This window comes from Eleutherodactylus coqui, chromosome 1, assembly GCF_035609145.1.
Source record: "Eleutherodactylus coqui strain aEleCoq1 chromosome 1, aEleCoq1.hap1, whole genome shotgun sequence".
NCBI classification, from domain to species: domain Eukaryota; kingdom Metazoa; phylum Chordata; class Amphibia; order Anura; family Eleutherodactylidae; genus Eleutherodactylus; species Eleutherodactylus coqui.
In genome coordinates, this window is record NC_089837.1 from 28,875,225 (window position 1) to 28,897,525 (window position 22,301).

Here is a 22,301-nt window from a genome sequence, read left to right on the forward strand (position 1 = left end):
TCACTGGGGTTATTTAGAGGCCACCTTAGGGAAATTTATTTTCTCTTGTCCCATTTAATCTGTGATTTTGTCATTATATTTGGCACCATCAGCTTTTTCATCTGTGTGTATTTCCCCTTTATTTCCAATTTCTAATGGTACTCGACAGGGCTGTTTTCTCTCACCCCTTATTTTTGCCTTTCTTATGGAACCTCTAACTGAACAGATTAGAATATTAACATCAAATAAATTAAATTAGAACATCTGAAATGCAAAATAAGACTTTATGCAAATTATGTTATCTTAGCTTTAACATACCCTGTCTTCTCTTTAATCCCTTAGTGATGAAGCCTGTTTGTGCCTTAGTGACGGGGCCGAATTTCAGAAATCTGACATGTGTCACTTAACATATAACTCCGTAAAGGCTTTTGCATATCCAAGTGATTCTGACATTGTTTTTTTGCCACATACTGTACTTCATTTAGGTGGTAAAAATAGACCCATAGAATTTGTGTATATTTATTAAAAGTGCCAATATTGGGAAAATTTTGAAAAAATTGTCATTTTTTCACATTTTCAGCTGTAATATCTCAAATATGTGCTAACTAGAGATGAGCGAGCACCAAAATGCTCCGGTGCTCGTTACTCGGGACGAAATTATCGCGATGCTCGAGGGTTCGTTTCGAATAACGAACCCCATTGAAGTCAATGGGCGACCCGAGCATTTTTGTATATCGCCGATGCTCGCTAAGGTTTTCATTTGTGAAAATCTGGGCAATTCAAGAAAGTGATGGGAACGACACAGCAACGGATAGGTTAAAGCATTTTTTATCTCCCCTGTCCTCCTGCACACAGGACCTCCGACACATTCTATACATCTTTGGAATCGTGTCACCCCTAGGCATCCTGTTGTCCTATCCAGCCGAACTGACGAAGGGGTTCTTCCCCGAAACGCGTATTCCATTGCTGGTTTTTAATTTCTGAAAAAATAATAAAAAAGAAGTGCTTTCACCATCACACATTGGACTTTGATCTACATCTTCTAGTAGCTGAGTGTTGCGCCTCCATACCAGTTCTTTTCACATCCTTTTCGCTACACTTACGCCCACACTGGTGGAGCGTCATCTGGTTGGCAGCACCTCCACCATTCAAAATACTCAATCATTGAAAACTCTTTGTACTCCATAAATATTCCACTACCCTCACTGGGTCTTGCTCCACCCTCCTTTTTCATTTCTTTTACTCACAGCAACGGATAGGGCAGGCGAGGGGCTACATGTTGGGCTGCATCTCAAGTTCCCAGGTCCCACTATTAAGCCACAATAGCGGCAAGAGTGGGCCCCCCTCTCCCAACAATTTTTACTTCTGAAAAGCCCTCATTAGCAATACATACCTTAGCTAAGCACCACACTACCTCCAACAAAGCACAATCACTGCCTGCATGACACTCCACTGCCACTTCTCCTGGGTTACATGCTGACCAACGACCCCCCCCCCCCCCCGCACGACCCAGTGTCCACAGCGCACACCAAACTGTCCCTGCCCAGCCTTCAGCTGCCCTCATGCCACGCCACACTCATGTCTATTTATAAGTGCATCTGCCATGAGGAGGAACCGCAGGCACACACTGCAGGGGGTTGGCACGGCTAGGCAGCAACCCTCTTTAAAAGGGGCGGGGCGATAGCCCACAATGCTGTACAGAAGCAATGAGAAATCCAATCCTGTGCCACCTCCATCTGGAGCTGCACACGTGGGCATAGCAATGGGGAACCTATGTGCCACACACTATTCATTCTGTCAAGGTGTCTTCATGCCCCAGTCAGACCGCGTTTTTTTATAAATAGTCACAGGCAGGTACAACTCCGCAATGGGAATTCCGTGTGCACCCACGGCATGGGTGGCTCCCTGGAACCCACCGGCGGTACATAAATATATCCCATTGCATTGCCCATCACAGCTGAGGTAATGTCGTGCTTAATGCAGGTGGGCTTCGCCCCACACTGCATGCCCCAGTCAGACTGGGGTTCTTTAGAAGTGGACACATGCAGTTACAACTCCGTGTGGACCGACAGCATGGGTGGGTGCCAGGAAGCCACCGACGGTGCATAAATATATCCCATTGCAGTGCCCAACACAGCTGATTAGAGATGAGCGAGCGTACTCGGAAAAGCACTACTCGCTCGAGTAATTTGCTTTATCCGAGTATCGCTGTGCTCGTCCCTGAAGATTCTGGCTGCAGGGGAGAGCGGGGAGGAACGGAGGTAAGATCTTTCTCTCCCTCTCTCTAGCCCGCTCTCCCCTGCTCCCCGCTGCGACTCACCTGTCAGCCGCAGCGGCACCCGAATCTTCAGGGACGAGCACAGCGATACTCGGATAAAGCAAATTACTCGAGCGAGTAGTGCTTTTCCGAGTACGCTCGCTCATCTCTACAGCTGATGTAACGTCAGCTGTAATGCAGGTGGGCTAAAAATTTATTTGATAACACTGTAGGCGAGGGCCCACAAAAATTGGTGTACCAACAGTACTAATGTACCTCAGAAAAATTGCCCATGCCCAACCAAGAGGGCAGGTGAAACCCATTAATCGCTTTGGTTAATGTGGCTTAATTGCTAACTAGGCCTGGAGGCAGCCCAGTTAAAATAAAAATTGGTTCAGGTGAAAGTTTCAACGCTTTAATGAGCATTGACACGTATAAAAATTGTTTACAAAAATTATATGACTGAGCCTTGTGGGCCTAAGAAAAATTGCCCGTTCGGCGTGATTACGTCAGGTTTCAGGAGGAGGAGCAGGAGGAGGAGGATGAATATTATACACAGATTGATGAAGCTAAAAGGTCCCCGTTTTTGATGGTGATAGAGAACAACGCTTCCATCCGCGGGTGCAGCCTACGTATTGTTTAGGTATCGCTGCTGACCGCTGGTGGAGAAGAGAAGTCTGGGGAAATCCAGGCTTTGTTCATCTTGATGAGTGTAAGCCTGTCGGCACTGTCGGTTGACAGGCGGGTACGCTTATCCGTGATGATTTCCCCAGCCGCACTAAACACCCTCTCTGACAAGACGCTAGCCGCAGGACAAGCAAGCACCTCCAGGGCATACAGCGCGAGTTCAGGCCACGTGTCCAGCTTCGACACCCAGTAGTTGTAGGGGGCAGAGGCGTCATGGAGGACGGTCGTGCGATCGGCTACGTACTACCTCACCATCCTTTTACAGTGCTCCCGCCAACTCAGCCTTGACTCGGGAGCGGTGACACAGTCTTGCTGGGGAGCCAGAAAGCTGTCAAAGGCCTTAGAGAGTGTTCCCCTGCCTGTGCTGTACATGCTGCCTGATCTCTGCGCCTCCCCTGCTACCTGGCCCTCGGAACTGCGCCTTTGGCCACTAGCGCTGTCGGATGGGAATTTTACCATCAGTTTGTCCGCCAGGGTCCTGTGGTATAGCATCACTCTCGAACCCCTTTCCTCTTCGGTTATGAGAGTGGAAAGGTTCTCCTTATACCGTGGGTCGAGCAGTGTGTACACCCAGTAATCCGTAGTGGCCAGAATGCGTGTAACGCGAGGGTCACGAGAAAGGCATCCTAACATGAAGTCAGCCATGTGTGCCAGGGTACCTGTACGCAACACATGGCTGTCCTCACTAGGAAGATCACTTTCAGGATCCTCCTCCTCCTCCTCCTCCTCTGGCCATACACGCTGAAAGGATGACAGGCAAGCAGCATGTGTACCCTCAGCAGTGGGCCAAGCTGTCTCTTCCCCCTCCTCCTCATGCTCCTCCCTCTCCTCCTCCTCCTCCTCAATGCGCTGAGATATAGACATGAGGGTGCTCTGACTATCCAGTGACATACTGTCTTCCCACGCCTCCATTTCCGAGTGCAAAGTGTCTGCCTTTATGCTTTGCAGGGAACTTCTCAAGAGGCATAGCAGAGGAATGGTGACGCTAATGATTGCAGCATCCCCGCTCACCATCTGGGTAGTCTCCTCAAAGTTTCCAAGGACCTGGCAGATGTCTGCCAACCAGGCCCACTCTTCTGTAAAGAATTGAGGAGGCTGACTCCCACTACGCCGCCCATGTTGGAGTTGGTATTCCACAATAGCTCTACGCTGCTCATAGAGCCTGGCCAACATGTGGAGCGTAGAGTTCCACCGTGTGGGCACATCGCACAGCAATCGGTGCACTGGCAGATGAAACCGATGTTGCAGGGTCCGCAGGGTGTCAGCGTCCGTCTTGGAGTTGCGGAAATGTGCGCTGACCCGGCGCACCTTTCCGAGCAGGTATGACAAGTGTGGGTAGCTTTTCAGAAAGCGCTGAACCACCAAATTAAAGACATGGGCCAGGCATGGCACGTGCGTGAGGCTGCCGAGCTGCAGAGCCTCCACCAGGTTACGGCCGTTGTCACACACGACCATGCCCGGTTGGAGGCTCAGCGGCACAAGCCAGCGGTCGGTCTGCTCTGTCAGACCCTGCAGCAGTTCGTGGGCCATGTGACTCTTCTCTCCTAAGCTGAGTAGTTTCAGCACGGCCTGCTGATGCTTGCCCACCGCTGTGCTGCCACGCTGCGCGACACCGACTGCTGGCGACGTGCTGCTGCTGACACATCTTGATTGCGAGACAGAGTTTGCGTAGGAGGAGGAGGAGGAGGAGGGTGGTTTAGTGGAGGAAGCATACACTGCTGCAGATACCAGCACCGAGCTGGGGCCCGCAATTCTGGGGGTGGGTAGGATGTGAGCGGTCCCAGGCTCTGACTCGGTCCCAGCCTCCACTAAATTCACCCAATGTGCCGTCAGGGAGATATAGTGGCCCTTCCCGCCTGTGCTTGTCCACGTGTCTGTTGTTAAGTGGACCTTGGCAGTAACCGCGTTGGTGAGGGCGCGTACAATGTTGCGGGAGACGTGGTCATGCAGGGCTGGGACGGCACATCGGGAAAAGTAGTGGCAACTGGGAACCGAGTAGCGCGGGGCCGCCGCCGCCATCATGCTTTTGAAAGCCTCCGTTTCCACAAGCCTATACGGCAGCATCTCCAGGCTGATCAATTTGGCAATGTGCACGTTTAACGCTTGAGCAGGCGGGTGCGTGGCGGCGTACTTGCGCTTGCGCTCAAACAGTGGCGCTAGCGACGTCTGGACGCTGCGCTGAGAGACATTGCTGGATGGGGCCGAGGACAGCGGAGGTGAGGGTGTGGGTGCAGGGCAGGAGACGGTAGTGCCTGTGTCCTCAGAGGGGGGTTGGATCTCAGTGGCAGGTTGGGGCACAGGGGGAGAGGCAGTGGTGCAAACCGGACGCGGTGAACGGCCTTCATCCCACCTTGTGGGGTGCTTGGCCATCGTATGCCTGCGCATGCTGGTGGTGGTGGCTCCCCAGCTGATCTTGGCGCGACAAAGGTTGCACACCCCTGTTCATCGGTCGTCAGGTGTGTCTCTGTGAAAAACTGCCACACCGTAGAGCACCTTGACCTCTGCAGGGTGGCATGGCGCGAGGGGGCGCTTTGGGAAACAGTTGGTGGATTATTCGGTCTGACCCTGCCTCTACCCCTGGCCACCGCACTACCTCGGCCTGCGCCCATACCCTGACTTGGGCCTCCGAGTCCTCGCCCGTGTCCACGTACTCTAGGCCTACCCCTACCCCTCAGCATGGTGTATTACCAGTAGTGCAGAAACAGAACGCTGTAATTAAATGTGCCGCTAATTGGCCTGTGGTTGGAGGCTGACTTCGCTTACGGAACGCCAGGAAATAATTTTGCGCAAGCCTGCTGTAACACTTAGCTGGCTGCATATGAATTAGGAGGACAACTACCCCCAGCAGAGACCCAGTACACTGAGGACAGTCACAGGCAGCCCAAATAGATTTTTTTCCACAAATGTTTTTGGAAAGGCCCACTGCCTATATACAGTGTATATGTCTTCTGTCCCTGCGTCACCACTACTGGCCCTGGAGTATGTAAAATAACTGCAGAGTGTTGCACTGTGGACTGGAATACAGCGGTGATTTAACAGCCAACACAGAGCCAGGAAATTATTTTGCGCAAGCCTGCTGTAACACTTAGCTGGCTGCGTATGAATTAGGAGGACAACTACACCCAGCACAGACCCAGTACACTGAGGACAGTCACAGGCAGCCCAAATAGATTTTTTTCCCCAAATGTTTTTGGAAAGGCCCACTGCCTATATTCAATAAATATATGTCTTCTGTCCCTGCCTCACAGTATATGTCTTCTGTCCCTGCCTCACAATATATGTCTTCTGTCCTTGCCTCACAATATATGTCTTCTGTCCCTGCCTAACCACCACTTCTGGCCCTGGAGTATGTATAATTACTGCAGGACGCAATGCTCTGCACGGCCGATATACAAAAAAAAAAAAGTGCAACACTGCAAAAAGCAGCCTCCACAGTACTGCACAAGGTTAGATGTGGCCCTAAGAAGGACCGTTGGGGTTCTTGAAGCCAAAAATACTCCTAACACTCTCCCTATAGCAGCTCCGGCACCAACAGTACTTTCCCTCCTCTATGTCAGAACAAATCTGTGGCGAGCCGCGGGAGGGGCCGATTTATATACTCGGGTGACACCTGATCTCCCCAGCCACTCACTGCAGGGGGGTGGTATAGGGCTTGAACGTCACAGTGGGAAGTTGTAATGCCTTCCCTGTCTTTGTATTGGCCAGAAAAGCGCGCTAACGTCTCAGAGATGAAAGTGAAAGTAACTCGAACATCGCGTGGTACTCGTCACGAGTAACGAGCATCTCGAACACGCTAATACTCGAACGAGTATCAAGCTCGGACGAGTACGTTCGCTCATCTCTAGTCTTCATGAATAATTTAAAGCGGTCTATAATATTATCTATAGTTGAAAACTAAAATAAAAAGCTGCCCCCACTCTGGACAACTGAGCCCAGAGGGTGCCATGTAATACTACAGCCTTCCTCTTCCGTATTGACCGAAGGGTTTCAGCCCCCAGACCGCAGCTGTAATATGAAAGGTAAGTCAACCCCTTGTAGTGTATAGCAGCAAACCACAGAAACTAATATAAAAAGCTGCCTCGACTCTGAGGAACTAAACCCAGGGGGCACCCTGTAATAATAGTTTCCCCTGCAGCAGCCATCCGTATCTTCTGTAATGAGTGAAGCTTTCAGCCTTCAGACCGCAGCTGTAATATGAAAGGTAAGACAACCCCTTGTAGTGTAGAGTAGCAAACCACAGAAAACGAAATAGTACAAAACGTGGTTCTGGAAGAGTTTTACTTATGCAGATTATTTCCATGCTTTTATAGGTAAAATTGAACCAATGATAAGAAACAGTAAATGCAGAATTTCTGTAGAGCTTTTTTTTCCTAAAACATATTCAGTATCTAAAAAAAGAACCACCAAATCGTAGACAGCAGCACTCACCAATGATCCAGCTCTGGAGGGGGTAAATGATGCACGAGTCTTCCTGGGGTGACAACTTCCAAAAAGGAGTAAGTTGTTGCGGTCCGTCTCTAAAATAGATCTAATACAAACATCTATGTGTCATGAAATATGCATTGGTGTTGGATATGGAGAACATATAGTATGGGCAGTGACAGCCTTGATGGGATATCGGAGGGTGCTGACTGCAATTGAATATTGCGCCCCTAAGTAAAGTATCTATTCGTTTATATATATAAAAAATGTGAGATAATTACTAACGTTCCGGTTTAATACGACACTAGACATTATAGATAACATACATATTATGAGGGATTTTATTAAGGTCTCATGGGGCCCTCATGTGATGGTGGATGAGTTATATAAGTGAGTAGCGATAGTGAGGGTGATGGATGAACAGCTTCATGGGACATAACACATCAGATTACACATTGAAGGTGAATGTCTTCATGTTACCTTGGTAATACGGGGTGGTTTAGATACTATATAATAAGACCACAAACATGAAGTTGGTAAAGATATTGTGATACACAGAGATCATTCCTGCCATGGATGACATGAGATGGATCTGATGGAGAATTTGAATGGGTGTAACAAGATGGCCACCTCCAGGGAGCCGTGCTATTAATTCTGGCTTTATCCAAAGGGTTTAGCAAAATGGCTACCGTGTTCTCGCGGGACCCGGAAGTTTCCATGCATGCGCAGTGTTTCAATAGCGAAGAACACTATTTGGTCTAAATAATGGTTAATATACAGTGATATACATCCTTAAACACATTACCCACCCTCGATAGTGGTTGGAATATGATATTTTTTATCTTTAAGTCCAATGGGATCTCACTTTTTAGCAGGGCGCACCAAGATGGCCGCGGTTAACTTCAGAAGGGAAGTGCCATCAATATACTGTATATTGAATAACGAGTAGAATAAGATGGCTGCCGAAGTCTCTCGATAATGCGACCTCCCGCGCATGCGCAGTACCCAAAGATACAAACGGGAAGATAATGGCAGCATTAGTGTTGCTGAGGGTTGCTATGGACACTGAAAGTGGGCTCTCTGGGATGCCAGGTGCGTGCTCATCACTGGTAAGTTGAGCAACATGTGTAAGAGATATTTTAATTATTGTTGGCTTTGGTGATTGACTATGTGTTTTTATTTAAACCATGGGTATAGGGTGTATGTGATATCAGCTTGAGAAAGACCCTGATATATGGGTCGAAACATTGCTGTTTGATGGCCGTGGGAATAAAGGTATTTTTTCAAAGAAATTGGATTTCTGCCTTAATGGTTTTGAAAGTTTAAACTACACCGTTTGATGCTGCTTGCTTGCTGATCGAATTTTAAAAAAAGAACCAGTCATGACTGTCAAGAACCAAAAACTATAATGTAGTGTGGAGAGTTGTGTTTCATACTCACTGGGCTCTATGCTCTTCCGTGGAGATGAATTAGAGAGCGCACGTCCAGAGTGGGCTAAAAAGAGTAATTGTGTGTGTGAACTTCAGGGGACACAATGCTGGAATGCAGTATCTGGTGAGTATGAAATACAGCTCCCAGATTTAGTACGAAAGATCAATGGATTTAAGTGGTTTTGTTTTCACTATTGTGATTCTTGTCATCAATTTTATAGGCGAGAAAAGATAGGACCTGTCATATCTTTCACATTCATAATAAATACCACATGTGGGAAAGATTGGGCGGCACCTACAATTAATGAGTAAGAATTTCCATAGTGAAAACTAAACCACTGAAATCCACTAATATGAATGGTTTCATTTTGTCCCGTGACAATCACGGCTGTACAAAAGGAGAAATTCATGCTTATCTGTATCCGCTCTTAGTTTTGTTTTTTTTCTTTGCCTTTCAAGAGTGGTAAAGCTACCTACACACGGCCGAGTGTGATATCGGGTCGCTGAACTCACACTTGTGAACGTGCGATGTACCCTACCTGTCATCTCCCATCACTTCTGCGAGTTTGAGATCCTCCATTGCGGTTTACAGCCATTGTCCCATTGTAATCAATACGTAAAGCAAAGATAGCGCATGCAGTGATTTTTTTCCATGTGGTGCTCATGTACATATATGACTCCATTCAAAAGAATGGAGTTCATATTCGTGCATCTCACAGCACACAAATCGCACACAATTTTCTGTGACATTCTGTGAAAGCAGCATTCCTTTTTAATTTTTCCATTGACAAAGCTGTATGAGGATTTTTTTATGATGAGCTTTTTTTTTTTTTATTACCAAATAATGTACCATAAAATATATGAATTTATTGACTCAGCGCTGAGCCAATCAGGGGGCAGGTTTGACTCACACCCCCTTCACACCCACTGCAGGCCGGCTGCGCGGAACTCCGGCTGCCGGGAGCAGGTGAGTATGTATATATTTTTTATTTTAACACTTTTCTGGATGAATTGCAGGGAAGGGCTTATATATTTAAGCCCTTCCCGACAATTCATCCCACACTCGCCCGCAGCGCATTGCTTTCAATGGAGTCGGCTGTATTGCCGGCTCCATTGAATGCAATGCGCTGGACAGCTCCAGCCCGTTTCTAATGAAACGCGGCTAGGAGCAGATTTTCGGGCACCGGTCACGCGATTTGCGGATGCGCATCCGTCATGCGATCCACAAATTGCGCGAAAAAAACGCCCGTCTCACTAAGGCCTGAAGGTTTTTTTTTAATCATTTAGGTTTTTAATACGAAAAATGGGAAAAGTTTATTTTTTTAATTTATATTTTAACTGTTAAAAAGGGTTTAATAAAAGTTATTTGCACTTTCAATTAGTCCTCACATACTGCAATACTCCAGGCAGCACTTGAAAGACATCTATGCACGGCAGCCCTGGGAGCCTTCAACAGGCTCCAAGCTGCCAGGCTAGCACATCGGTATTCTCCAAATACGCTAGAGAGGGTGCCGATGGGATGCAGGAAAGAGTCCCCTTTTTCCGATTACTGTTTAGATGTGCAGTCAGCTTTAACTACGTTACCTGAACTGTTAATTGCCATGATCAGAGCTAACTCCTATCATGGAAGGAAACACCTGGTAGCTGCTGGGAATTGAGCAAACTCAGATCCCAGGAGCGCTTCATACACAATTGGAGATCGCATGATGTTCATAGTTGTTTAGTAGAGATGAGCGAACGTACTCGGATAGGCACTACTCGTCCGAGTAATGTGCCTTATCCGAGTACCGCTGTACTCGTCTTGAAAGATTCGGGGCGCTCCGCTGCTGACAGGTGAGTCGCAGCGGGGAGCGGGGCAGAGCGGGTGGGAGAGAAGGAGAGAAAGATCTCCCCTCCGTTCCTCCCCGCTCTCCCCTGCAGCTCCCCGCTCCGCAGCGCGTCCCGAATCTTTCAGGACGAGCGGGGAGGTACTCGGATAAAACACATTACTCGGACGAGTAGTGCTTATCCGAGTACGTTCGCTCATCTCTATTGTTTAGCCATACTGAAGTGGTTAAATAAGCAATTTATTGTCCTCCTTGGGCAGCCATAGATCTATATTAGAAATGCTGCAACTAGAAATATTGTATGTAAAGTTGCAATTACAGGGTCAATTTTTAGCCAAAACAATCATTTAAGCAAGTGATTTTAACTGACAGTCAACCTGTGTAAAAGTAGGACACAACAGGATACTGAGTGAAAAATGCAACAAATGAGTGACATCTTGCTCAGTATACTGTAATTTAAGTATAATAATGTCGTAATATTATTATACCTGCAACCATTTTATCTCGCTTTACAAAGCAAAGGTCAGAAGTAGAAAAATACAATTTATAAAGAATTCTTCATCTAAGCAGATGTCCTTCTGTTTGTGCTACTAGATGTTGACATTCTATTGCTTATGCATTGTACATGTATTCTCAAGGATTGTTTTAGAACAAATTGTGAAGGAATGCAAGCCATAAGATGCATAAATACGCAATATGGATACATGAATGTGTACAAAATGTAACAGTTATGTCTGCGTGGCACACTAATGCACCACTCCTCAGAATGGATGCAAACATGTCTTATTTAAAACCGCAATCACTCACATAGTGTTGTGTAAACCAATTGCACCTCTCCAGGCCAAGATGGAAGGACCCCTGTCCCTTACTAATCAGGGAAAGTGGGGAAAGCCCTGCCTGAAAACAGAGTAATCATCCTGATAAGGTCGGCCCCACTATCTTTATCTGGGACTTAGTTTTCTCTGATCAGGAACCTTGAAAGATGCACTAAAACATAACACTGTTCACACACACACAACATAGAACAGGATTGCATATAATGCATGTCTTGCCACCTCCAGAGTGCCTCAGCTTACAAGCTTTTTGACTTGAGAGCAAGCTGTCTACTGAATTTTTGCTCTGATTTAAGAGCAAAAACTTTGGTTAAGAGCCTTGCTTTCAATGCTGCTGCCACTGCTGCTGGTGGCCCAATTGAAAGCAATGGCCTGCTGGCAAACCCTGCAGTGATTTTCAGGGAAGGGCTTTAAATATAAGCCCTTCCATGAAAATCATCCTTAGCTGTCGTAAAAAAATATATTCTCACCTGTCCGCCACTGCCGGGGCTCAGGTGTCTCTAGCCGCTGCTTGTTCTCCCTGTATTTTTAATCCCTGCCTGCTGAAAAGCTTCATAGCAGTTTGGGAGAACAAGCAGCAGCTAGACTCACCTGAGCCCCGTCAGACAGGTGAGAATATATTTTTTTAATATTTTTACTCCAGATATGAATGATTTTCAAGGAAAGGCTTAAATGTAAAGCCCTTCCCCCAAAATCACTCTGTGGGTGCCGGCGTCCTATCGCTTTCAATAGGGCATTGCCATCCGCATTGAAATCAGTAGGAGAGCTTTGCGATCTGGAATGGATTAATGGCTTTTCTATTCATTTCAATGGGAGAAATTGATATGACTTACGAGTGTTTTGGGTTAAGAGCTTCATCACAGAACAAATTAAACTCTTAACCCAAGGCTCCACTGAATGTCGCTGTTCACACCAACATACCAGGCTGTGCACACAATATATAACAGGAACCCCACCCAGAGCTCACATGCATACAGATAGTAAACCATAGCCAGTCCAAGTATCCTCACACCAAGGGAATAAGAAAGTCAGCCACTGTGCTGACATAGGGAAGAGTGTAAAGGCACCACCCATCTGATACACACATAGGACATCGGATGTCTGGAGACCGCATCTGTCCAGGGATAGGGAGAAACACTGAATAACAGACACTGCAGCAACATACCCCTTGTCTTCCATTCCCCTCCAACCATTCACTGACCAAACAGATTTGCAAACATTTACAAAAAGTCTGCAGGCAGAGAACTAGAGATCATTGTAAGGTGAGGAAAAATACACTATCATTTGATAAGATATAAGATAAAGTTTATTATATTCAAGTGTACTATTGATCTATACAAAACAAATTCATAATGTTAGGTGAAGGTTAAAATTCTAAGCAATGGAGTTTAAAAAAAGAAATCTAATTGCAATAAATACATAAAAATAAAGTGTTTTATAAATAAATGATTAACATAGGAACAATTAAATAGATATTAGCAGGAAATCTTCACTGGTAACAAACTATTCTAGCGCTGAGCAAATCTTATAATATTGTGGAAAATGGAGAGACAGGTCTTCTTTAAGTCACTGTTAGAAAAGACGATGTAGAGTGAATGGAGGAATAAGGGGGGGCATGACAGAATTGGAATGACCAAATTCCAAACGTTGTCATAATACATTCTGCCTGATATATATACATTTGCAAATATAAAATATATAACCTGTAACACTAAGAAGAGGCTCATACTTTTCACAGCACTGTAATGAGATTCTAAGTTTGGGCAACTAAAGTTAGACCCAGAGCTCCTCATCCGTCTGGTGTGCATCCAAAGAGAATGAAGTAACAGGCAGATTGTGACACAGAATATTACAAACGGTGGACAGGTGCCTACAAAGAATTTCATGAACTGTTTTTGAAAAATGTTAACTGGTACATTACCAGGTATTGTTGTATTTTCCATTGTACCGTTCAATAAATTCTTTGACTCCAAGGTGAAAAAATCAAAGCCAAATGGAAGAGTAGAAAGTAGTGAAATGAACAGAGAAGCCAAGAGGAACCAGGAGACTCTTGTGGAAATCTTCATCTTCAAAAAAATACAACATACATTGCTGTAGCTTGTGATCTTCACACAGTAAAAGACACAGAGGATGGTGGCAAACCAGGCATTAGTGAAGTGCAGGAACATTACCTTCACCACCATTGCTGTCACAATGACTATGTCTAGCAGAATCCAGGGGTGGAAGACAAGAATAGTATAATAGAAGAGATAACTGAGAAGACACAAACATCTGGATAATGACAAACAGGCCAGGATCTTATAAATAGTCTGAAGAGATCTCTGAGTTTTCCATTTCAGGAAGATAGCAGCCAAAATAGTCATATTTACCATGATGCCGGCTAAGCACTCAATATACAGCACAGCTGCAAGTATATAATCAAGATGATCCATCATATCAACAATGATCCTTCTTTTCTCTGAGATGAATTATTGGGATTATTTCTCCACAGTCTGATAAGCTTTGTGTGAGGATCGGGTTCTCTCGGCTTCTGTATTGTGATGTTGTGTCCATCTCTCGTGTAAATTGTTAGAACATATTTGCTTAATATGCAAATATTTTATCTGGTTAGATGTCTGGTGATCCTGTGATAGAAGAAATAACCAGTTATGTAAACATAGAGGGAAACAGAGAATGGATTTCATCTACTATCTAAAAAAAAGGAAATAGAGATATATTCTGTGAAATAATCCACTCAGATTCAAAAGGAAAACAAAATAGATTTTGTTAAAATCAAAAAGATTAAAAGTTCTTAAAAAATAATTTGTTATGAAGTTATATGTCTTGTTTTCTCACATTTTTCTGTATGCAAATGCTTATTTTATCCACAATGCATTAAAAATATACATTGCAGTAGGCAAACAGCTGCAATGTTCAAAAAATTGAATACCGTTTTACAAGTACAAAACACATCGTGTATAAAAATACAATAATTCATACTCCCAGTCGCTTTCAGAAAACTTCATTGAACAGTGAATAAAAGCAAAAGTTACATGAAAATTCAAATTTGTCACTAAACCCCTTACTTGATCTGTAAGGGGTTTGGTATATATTAGAGATGAGCGAGCACCAAGATGCTCGGGTGCTCGTTACTCGGGACGAACTTTTCGCGATGCTCGAGGGTTCGTTTCGAGTAACGAACCCCATTGAAGTCAATGGGCGACCCGAGCATTTTTGTATTTCGCCGATGCTCGCTAAGGTTTCCTTGTGTGAAAATCTGGGCAATTCAAGAAAGTGATGGGAACGACACAGCAACGGATAGGGCAGGCGAGGGGCTACATGTTGGGCTGCATCTCAAGTTCACAGGTCCCACTATTAAGCCACAATAGCGGCAAGAGTGGGGCCCCCCCCTCCCAAAAACTTTTACTTCTGAAAAGCCCTCATTAGCATGGCATACCTTTGCTAAGCACCACACTACCTCCAACAAAGCACAATCACTGCCTGCATGACACTCCACTGCCACTTCTACTGGGTTACATGCTGCCCAACCGCCCCCCCTCCCCCCCACAGCGCACACCAAAGTGTCCCTGCGCAGCCTTCAGCTGCCCTCATGCCACACCACCCTCATGTCTATTTAGAAGTGCGTCTGCCATGACGAGGAACCGCAGGCACACACTGCAGAGGGTTGGCACGGCGAGGCAGCGACCCTCTTTAAAAGGGGCGGGGCGATAGCCCACAATGCTGTACAGAAGCAATGAGAAATAGAATCCTGTGCCACCGCCATCAGGAGCTGCACACGTGGGCATAGCAATGGGGAACCTATGTGCCACACACTATTCATTCTGTCAAGGTGTCTCTGCATGCCCCAGTCAGACCGGGCTTTTTAATTCATAGACACAGGCAGGTACAACTCCCTATTGTGAAGTCCCTGTCGACCGACAGCATGGGTGGCTCCCTGGAACCCACCGGCGATACACAAAAATATCCCATTGCATTGCCCAACACAGCTGAGGTAGTAATGTCGTGCTTAATGCAGGTGGGCTTCGGCCCACACTGCATGCCCCAGTCTGACTGGGGTTCTTTACAAGTGGAAACAGATGCATTTATAATTCCCTGTGGACCCACAGCATGGGTGGGTGCCAGCAAGCCACCGGCGGTACATAGAAATATCCCATTGCATTGCCCAACACAGCTGAGGTAGTAATGTCGTGCTTAATGCAGGTGGGCTTCGGCCCACACTGCATGCCCCAGTCTGACTGGGGTTCTTTACAAGTGGAAACAGATGCATTTATAATTCCCTGTGGACCCACAGCATGGGTGGGTGCCAGGAAGCCACCGGTGGTACATAGAAATATCCCATTGCATTGCCCAACACAGCTGAGGTAGTAATGTCGTGCTTAATGCAGGTGGGCTTCGGCCCACACTGCATGCCCCAGTCAGACTGGGGTTCTTTACAAGTGGAAACAGATGCATTTATAATTCCCTGTGGACCCACAGCATGGGTGGCTCCCTGGAACCCACCGGCGGTACATAAAAATATCCCATTGCATTGCCCAACACAGCTGAGGTAGTAATGTCGTGCTTAATGCAGGTGGGCTTCGGCCCACACTGCATGCCCCAGTCTGACTGGGGTTCTTTACAAGTGGAAACAGATGCATTTATAATTCCCTGTGGACCCACAGCATGGGTGGGTGCCAGGAAGCCACCGGCGGTACATAGAAATATCCCATTGCATTGCCCAACACAGCTGAAGTAGTAATGTCGTGCTTAATGCAGGTGGGCTTCGGCCCACACTGCATGCCCCAGTCTGACTGGGGTTCTTTAGATGTGGTTTCAGATGCATTTATAATTCTCTGTGGACCCACAGCATGGGTGGGTGCCAGGAAGCCACCGGCGGTACATAAATATATCCCATTGCATTGCCCAACACAGCGGATGTAATGTCAGCTGTAATGCAGGTGGGCTAAAAATTCATTTGATTACACTGTAGGCGAGGGCCCCAAAAAATTGCTGTATCAACAGTACTAATGTACATCAGAAAAATTGACCATGGCCAACCAAGAGAGCAGGTGAAACCCATTAATCGCTTTGGTTAATGTGGCTTAAGTAGTAACTAGGCCTGGAGGCAGCCCAGTTTAACGAAAAATTGGTTCAAGTTAAAGTTTCAACGCTTTTAAGAGCATTGAAACGTATAAAAATTGTTTAGAAAAATTATATGAGTGAGCCTTGTGGCCCTAAGAAAAATTGCCCGTTCGGCGTGATTACGTGAGGTTTCAGGAGGAGGAGCAGGAGGAGGAGGAGGAGGAATATTATACACAGATTGATGAAGCAGAAATGTCCCCGTTTTGGATGGTGAGAGAGAACGATGCTTCCATCCGCGGGTGCAGCCTGGGTATTGCTTAGGTATCGCTGCTGTCCGCTGTTGGAGAAGAGAAGTCTGGGGAAATCCAGGCTTTGTTCATCTTGATGAGTGTAAGCCTGTCGGCACTGTCGGTTGACAGGTGGGTACGCTTATCCGTGATGATTCCCCCAGCCACACTAAACACACTCTCTGACAAGACGCTAGCCGCAGGACAAGCAAGCAGCTCCAGGGCATACAGCGCGAGTTCAGGCCACGTGTCCAGCTTCGACACCCAGTAGTTGTAGGTGGCAGAGGCGTCACGGAGGACGGTCGTGCGATCGGCTACGTACTCCCTCACCATCCTTTCACAGTGCTCCCGCCGACTCAGCCTTGACTGGGGAGCGGTGACACAGTCTTGCTGGGGAGCCATAAAGCTGGCAAAGGCCTTGGAGAATGTTCCCCTGCCTGCGCTGTACATGCTGCCTGAGCTCTGCGCCTCCCCTGCTACCTGGCCCTCGGAACTGCGCCTTCTGCCACTAGCGCTGTCGGATGGGAAGTTTACCATCAGTTTGTCCACCAGCGCCCTGTGGTATAGCATCATTCTCGAACCCCTTTCCTCTTCAGGAATGAGAGTGCAAAGGCTCTCCTTATACCGTGGATCGAGCAGTGTGTACACCCAGTAATCCGTAGTGGCCAGAATGCGTGTAACGCGAGGGTCATGAGAAAGGCATCCTAACATGAAGTCAGCCATGTGTGCCAGGGTACCTGTACGCAACACATAGCTGTCTTCACTAGGAATATCACTTTCAGGATCATCCTCCTCCTCCTCTTCCTCCTCCTCAGGCCATACACGCTGAAAGGATGACAGGCAAGCAGCATGGGTACCGTCAGCAGTGGGCCAAGATGTCTCTTCCTCCTCCTCACCGTGCTGAGATATAGACAGGAGGGTGCTCTGACTATCCAGCGACATACTGTCCTCCCCCGGCTCTGTTTCCGAGCGCAAAGCGTCTGCCTTTATGCTTTGCAGGGAACTTCTTAAGATGCATAGCAGAGGAATGGTGACGCTAATGATTGCAGCATCGCCGCTCACCACCTGGGTAGACTCCTCAAATTTTCCAAGGACCTGGCAGATGTCTGCCAACCAGGCCCACTCTTCTGTAAAGAATTGAGGAGGCTGACTCCCACTGCGCCGCGCAAGTTGGAGTTGGTATTCCACTATAGCTCTACGCTGCTCATAGAGTCTGGCCAACATGTGGAGCGTAGAGTTCCACTGTGTGGGCACGTCGCACAGCAGTCGGTGCACTGGCAGATTAAACCTATGTTGCAGTGTCCGCAGGGTGGCAGCGTGCAAGTGGGATTTGCGGAAATGTGCGCAGAGCTGGCGCACCTTTCCGAGCAGGTATGACAAGTGGGGGTAGCTTTTCAGAAAGCGCTGAACCACCAAATTAAAGACATGGGCCAGGCATGGCACGTGCGTGAGGCTGCCGAGCTGCAGAGCCGCCACCAGCTTACGGCCGTTGTCACATACGACCATGCCCGGTTGGAGGCTCAGCGGCGCAAGCCAGTGGTCGGTCTGCTCTGTCAGACCCTGTAGCAGTTCGTGGGCCGTGTGCCTCTTCTCTCCTAAGCTGAGTAGTTTCAGCACGGCCTGCTGACGCTTGCCCACCGCTGTGCTGCCACGCCGCGCGACACCGACTGCTGGCGACGTGCTGCTGACACATCTTGATTGCGAGACAGAGGTTGCGTTGGAGGAGGAGGAGGAGGAAGGTGCTTTAGTGGAGGAAGCATACACCGCCGCAGATACCACCACCGAGCTGTGGCCCGCAATTCTGGGGGTGGGTAGGACGTGAGCGGTCCCAGGCTCTGACTCTGTCCCAGCCTCCACTAAATTCACCCAATGTGCCGTCAGGGAGATATAGTGGCCCTGCCCGCCTGTGCTTGTCCACGTGTCCGTTGTTAAGTGGGTCTTGGCAGTAACCGCGTTGGTGAGGGCGCATACAATGTTGCGGGAAACGTGGTCGTACAGGCCTGGGACGGCACATCGGGAAAAGTAGTGGCGACTGGGAACCGAGTAGCGCGGGGCAGCCGCCGCCATCATGCTTTTGAAAGCCTCCGTTTCCACAAGCCTATACGGCAGCATCTCTAGGCTGATCAATTTTGCAATGTGCACGGTTAACGCTTCAGCGTGCGGGTGCGTGGCGTCGTACTTGCGCTTGCGCTCAAACTGTGGCACTAGCGACGTCTGGACGCTACGCTGATAGACATTGCTGGATGGGGCCGAGGACAGCGGAGGTGATGGTGTGGGTGCAGGCCAGGAGACGGTAGTGCCTGTGTCCTCAGAGGGGGGTTGGATCTCAGTGGCAGGTTGGGGCACAGGGGGAGAGGCAGTGGTGCAAACCGGAGGCGGTGAACGGGCATCGTCCCACCTTGTGGGGTGCTTGGCCATCATATGCCTGCGCATGCTGTTGGTGGTGCCTCCCCAGCTGATCTTGGCGCGACAAAGGTTGCACACCACAGTTCGTCGGTCGTCAGGCGTCTCTGTGAAAAACTGCCACACCGTAGAGCACCTTGACCTGTGCAGGGTGGCATGGCGCGAGGGGGCGCTTTGGGAAACAGTTGGTGGATTATTCGGTCTAGCCCTGCCTCTACCCCTGGACACCGCACTGGCTCGGCCTGTGCCCACACCCTCACTTGGCCCTCCGCGTCCTCGGCCGCGTCCACGTCCTCTAGGCCTACGCTACCCCTCAGCATGCTGTATTAGCAGTGATTTGATTTCACAGGCAGGAAAGAAATTGGCGCAAGGCTGCACTGAACCGTAGCTGGTTGCGTCTGATTTTTTTAGGTTCTCCACGCAGCACACACGTACCCAGAGCCCTTAGGACTGACAGAGGCAGGGCAAATATACTTTCTTCCCTTTTGTTTAAAAGGATAGGCCCACTGCGTCTATTCACTGAATAATAAGTTTAATAACTGACACTGTGTTGCGGCCCTGCAAAAGTGTCACAGAACTTTACTGTTGCAGAGTTATTAACTGTGGCAGAGCAGGTATTTCCCAGGCAGGAAAGAAATTGGCGCAAGGCTGCACTCAACCGTAGCTGGTTGCGTCTGATTTTTTTACGTTCTCCACGCAGCACACACGTACCCAGAGCCCTTAGGACTGACAGAGGCAGGGCAAATATACTTTCTTCCCTTTTGTTTAAAAGGATAGGCCCACTGCGTCTATTCACTGACTAATATAACTGTGTTGCGGCCCTGCAAAAGTGTCACAGAACTTTACTGTTGCAGAGTTATTAACTGTGGCAGAGCAGGTATTTCCCAGGCAGGAAAGAAATTGGCGCAAGGCTGCACTGAACCGTAGCTGGTTGCGTCTGTTTTTTTACGTTCTCCACGCAGCACACACGTACCCAGAGCCCTTAGGACTGACAGAGGCAGGGCAAATATACTTTCTTCCCTTTTGTTTAAAAGGATAGGCCCACTGCGTCTATTCACTGAATAATAAGTTTAATAACTGACACTGTGTTGCGGCCCTGCAAAAGTGTCACAGAACTTTACTGTTGCAGAGTTATTAACTGTGGCAGAGCAGGTATTTCCCAGGCAGCAAAGAAATTGGCGCAAGGCTGCACTCAACCGTAGCTGGTTGCGTCTGATTTTTTTACGTTCTCCACGCAGCACACACGTACCCAGAGCCCTTAGGACTGACAGAGGCAGGGCAAATATACTTTCTTCCCTTTTGTTTAAAAGGATAGGCCCACTGCGTCTATTCACTGACTAATATAACTGTGTTGCGGCCCTGCAAAAGTGTCACAGAACTTTACTGTTGCAGAGTTATTAACTGTGGCAGAGCAGGTATTTCCCAGGCAGGAAAGAAATTGGCGCAAGGCTGCACTGAACCGTAGCTGGTTGCGTCTGTTTTTTTACGTTCTCCACGCAGCACACACGTACCCAGAGCCCTTAGGACTGACAGAGGCAGGGCAAATATACTTTCTTCCCTTTTGTTTAAAAGGATAGGCCCACTGCGTCTATTCACTGAATAATAAGTTTAATAACTGACACTGTGTTGCGGCCCTGCAAAAGTGTCACAGAACTTTACTGTTGCAGAGTTATTAACTGTGGCAGAGCAGGTATTTCCCAGGCAGGAAAGAAATTGGCGCAAGGCTGCACTCAACCGTAGCTGGTTGCGTCTGATTTTTTTACGTTCTCCACGCAGCACACACGTACCCAGAGCCCTTAGGACTGACAGAGGCAGGGCAAATATACTTTCTTCCCTTTTGTTTAAAAGGATAGGCCCACTGCGTCTATTCACTGACTAATATAACTGTGTTGCGGCCCTGCAAAAGTGTCACAGAACTTTACTGTTGCAGAGTTATTAACTGTGGCAGAGCAGGTATTTCCCAGGCAGGAAAGAAATTGGCGCAAGGCTGCACTGAACCGTAGCTGGTTGCGTCTGTTTTTTTACGTTCTCCACGCAGCACACACGTACCCAGAGCCCTTAGGACTGACAGAGGCAGGGCAAATATACTTTCTTCCCTTTTGTTTAAAAGGATAGGCCCACTGCGTCTATTCACTGAATAATAAGTTTAATAACTGACACTGTGTTGCGGCCCTGCAAAAGTGTCACAGAACTTTACTGTTGCAGAGTTATTAACTGTGGCAGAGCAGGTATTTCCCAGGCAGGAAAGAAATTGGCGCAAGGCTGCACTCAACCGTAGCTGGTTGCGTCTGATTTTTTTACGTTCTCCACGCAGCACACACGTACCCAGAGCCCTTAGGACTGACAGAGGCAGGGCAAATATACTTTCTTCCCTTTTGTTTAAAAGGATAGGCCCACTGCGTCTATTCACTGACTAATATAACTGTGTTGCGGCCCTGCAAAAGTGTCACAGAACTTTACTGTTGCAGAGTTATTAACTGTGGCAGAGCAGGTATTTCCCAGGCAGGAAAGAAATTGGCGCAAGGCTGCACTGAACCGTAGCTGGTTGCGTCTGTTTTTTTACGTTCTCCACGCAGCACACACGTACCCAGAGCCCTTAGGACTGACAGAGGCAGGGCAAATATACTTTCTTCCCTTTTGTTTAAAAGGATAGGCCCACTGCGTCTATTCACTGAATAATAAGTTTAATAACTGACACTGTGTTGCGGCCCTGCAAAAGTGTCACAGAACTTTACTGTTGCAGAGTTATTAACTGTGGCAGAGCAGGTATTTCCCAGGCAGCAAAGAAATTGGCGCAAGGCTGCACTCAACCGTAGCTGGTTGCGTCTGATTTTTTTACGTTCTCCACGCAGCACACACGTACCCAGAGCCCTTAGGACTGACAGAGGCAGGGCAAATATACTTTCTTCCCTTTTGTTTAAAAGGATAGGCCCACTGCGTCTATTCACTGACTAATATAACTGTGTTGCGGCCCTGCAAAAGTGTCACAGAACTTTACTGTTGCAGAGTTATTAACTGTGGCAGAGCAGGTATTTCCCAGGCAGGAAAGAAATTGGCGCAAGGCTGCACTGAACCGTAGCTGGTTGCGTCTGTTTTTTTACGTTCTCCACGCAGCA

The 22,301-nt window shown here is 47.7% G+C and overlaps 1 protein-coding gene across 1 annotated transcript; it reads right to left on the reverse strand.

Moving 5' to 3' along the window:
• Positions 1 to 10,948: 10,948 nt before the first annotated feature.
• On the reverse strand, positions 10,949 to 13,806 carry LOC136610305 (taste receptor type 2 member 39-like). The gene is made up of 2 exons (XM_066589567.1): positions 13,114 to 13,806; positions 10,949 to 10,978 (listed from the first exon to the last, which is right to left on the reverse strand). Exons 1-2 carry the CDS (start codon positions 13,804 to 13,806, stop codon positions 10,949 to 10,951), a joined length of 723 nt encoding a protein of 240 aa, XP_066445664.1.
• Between the last annotated feature and the right edge of the window lie 8,495 nt (positions 13,807 to 22,301).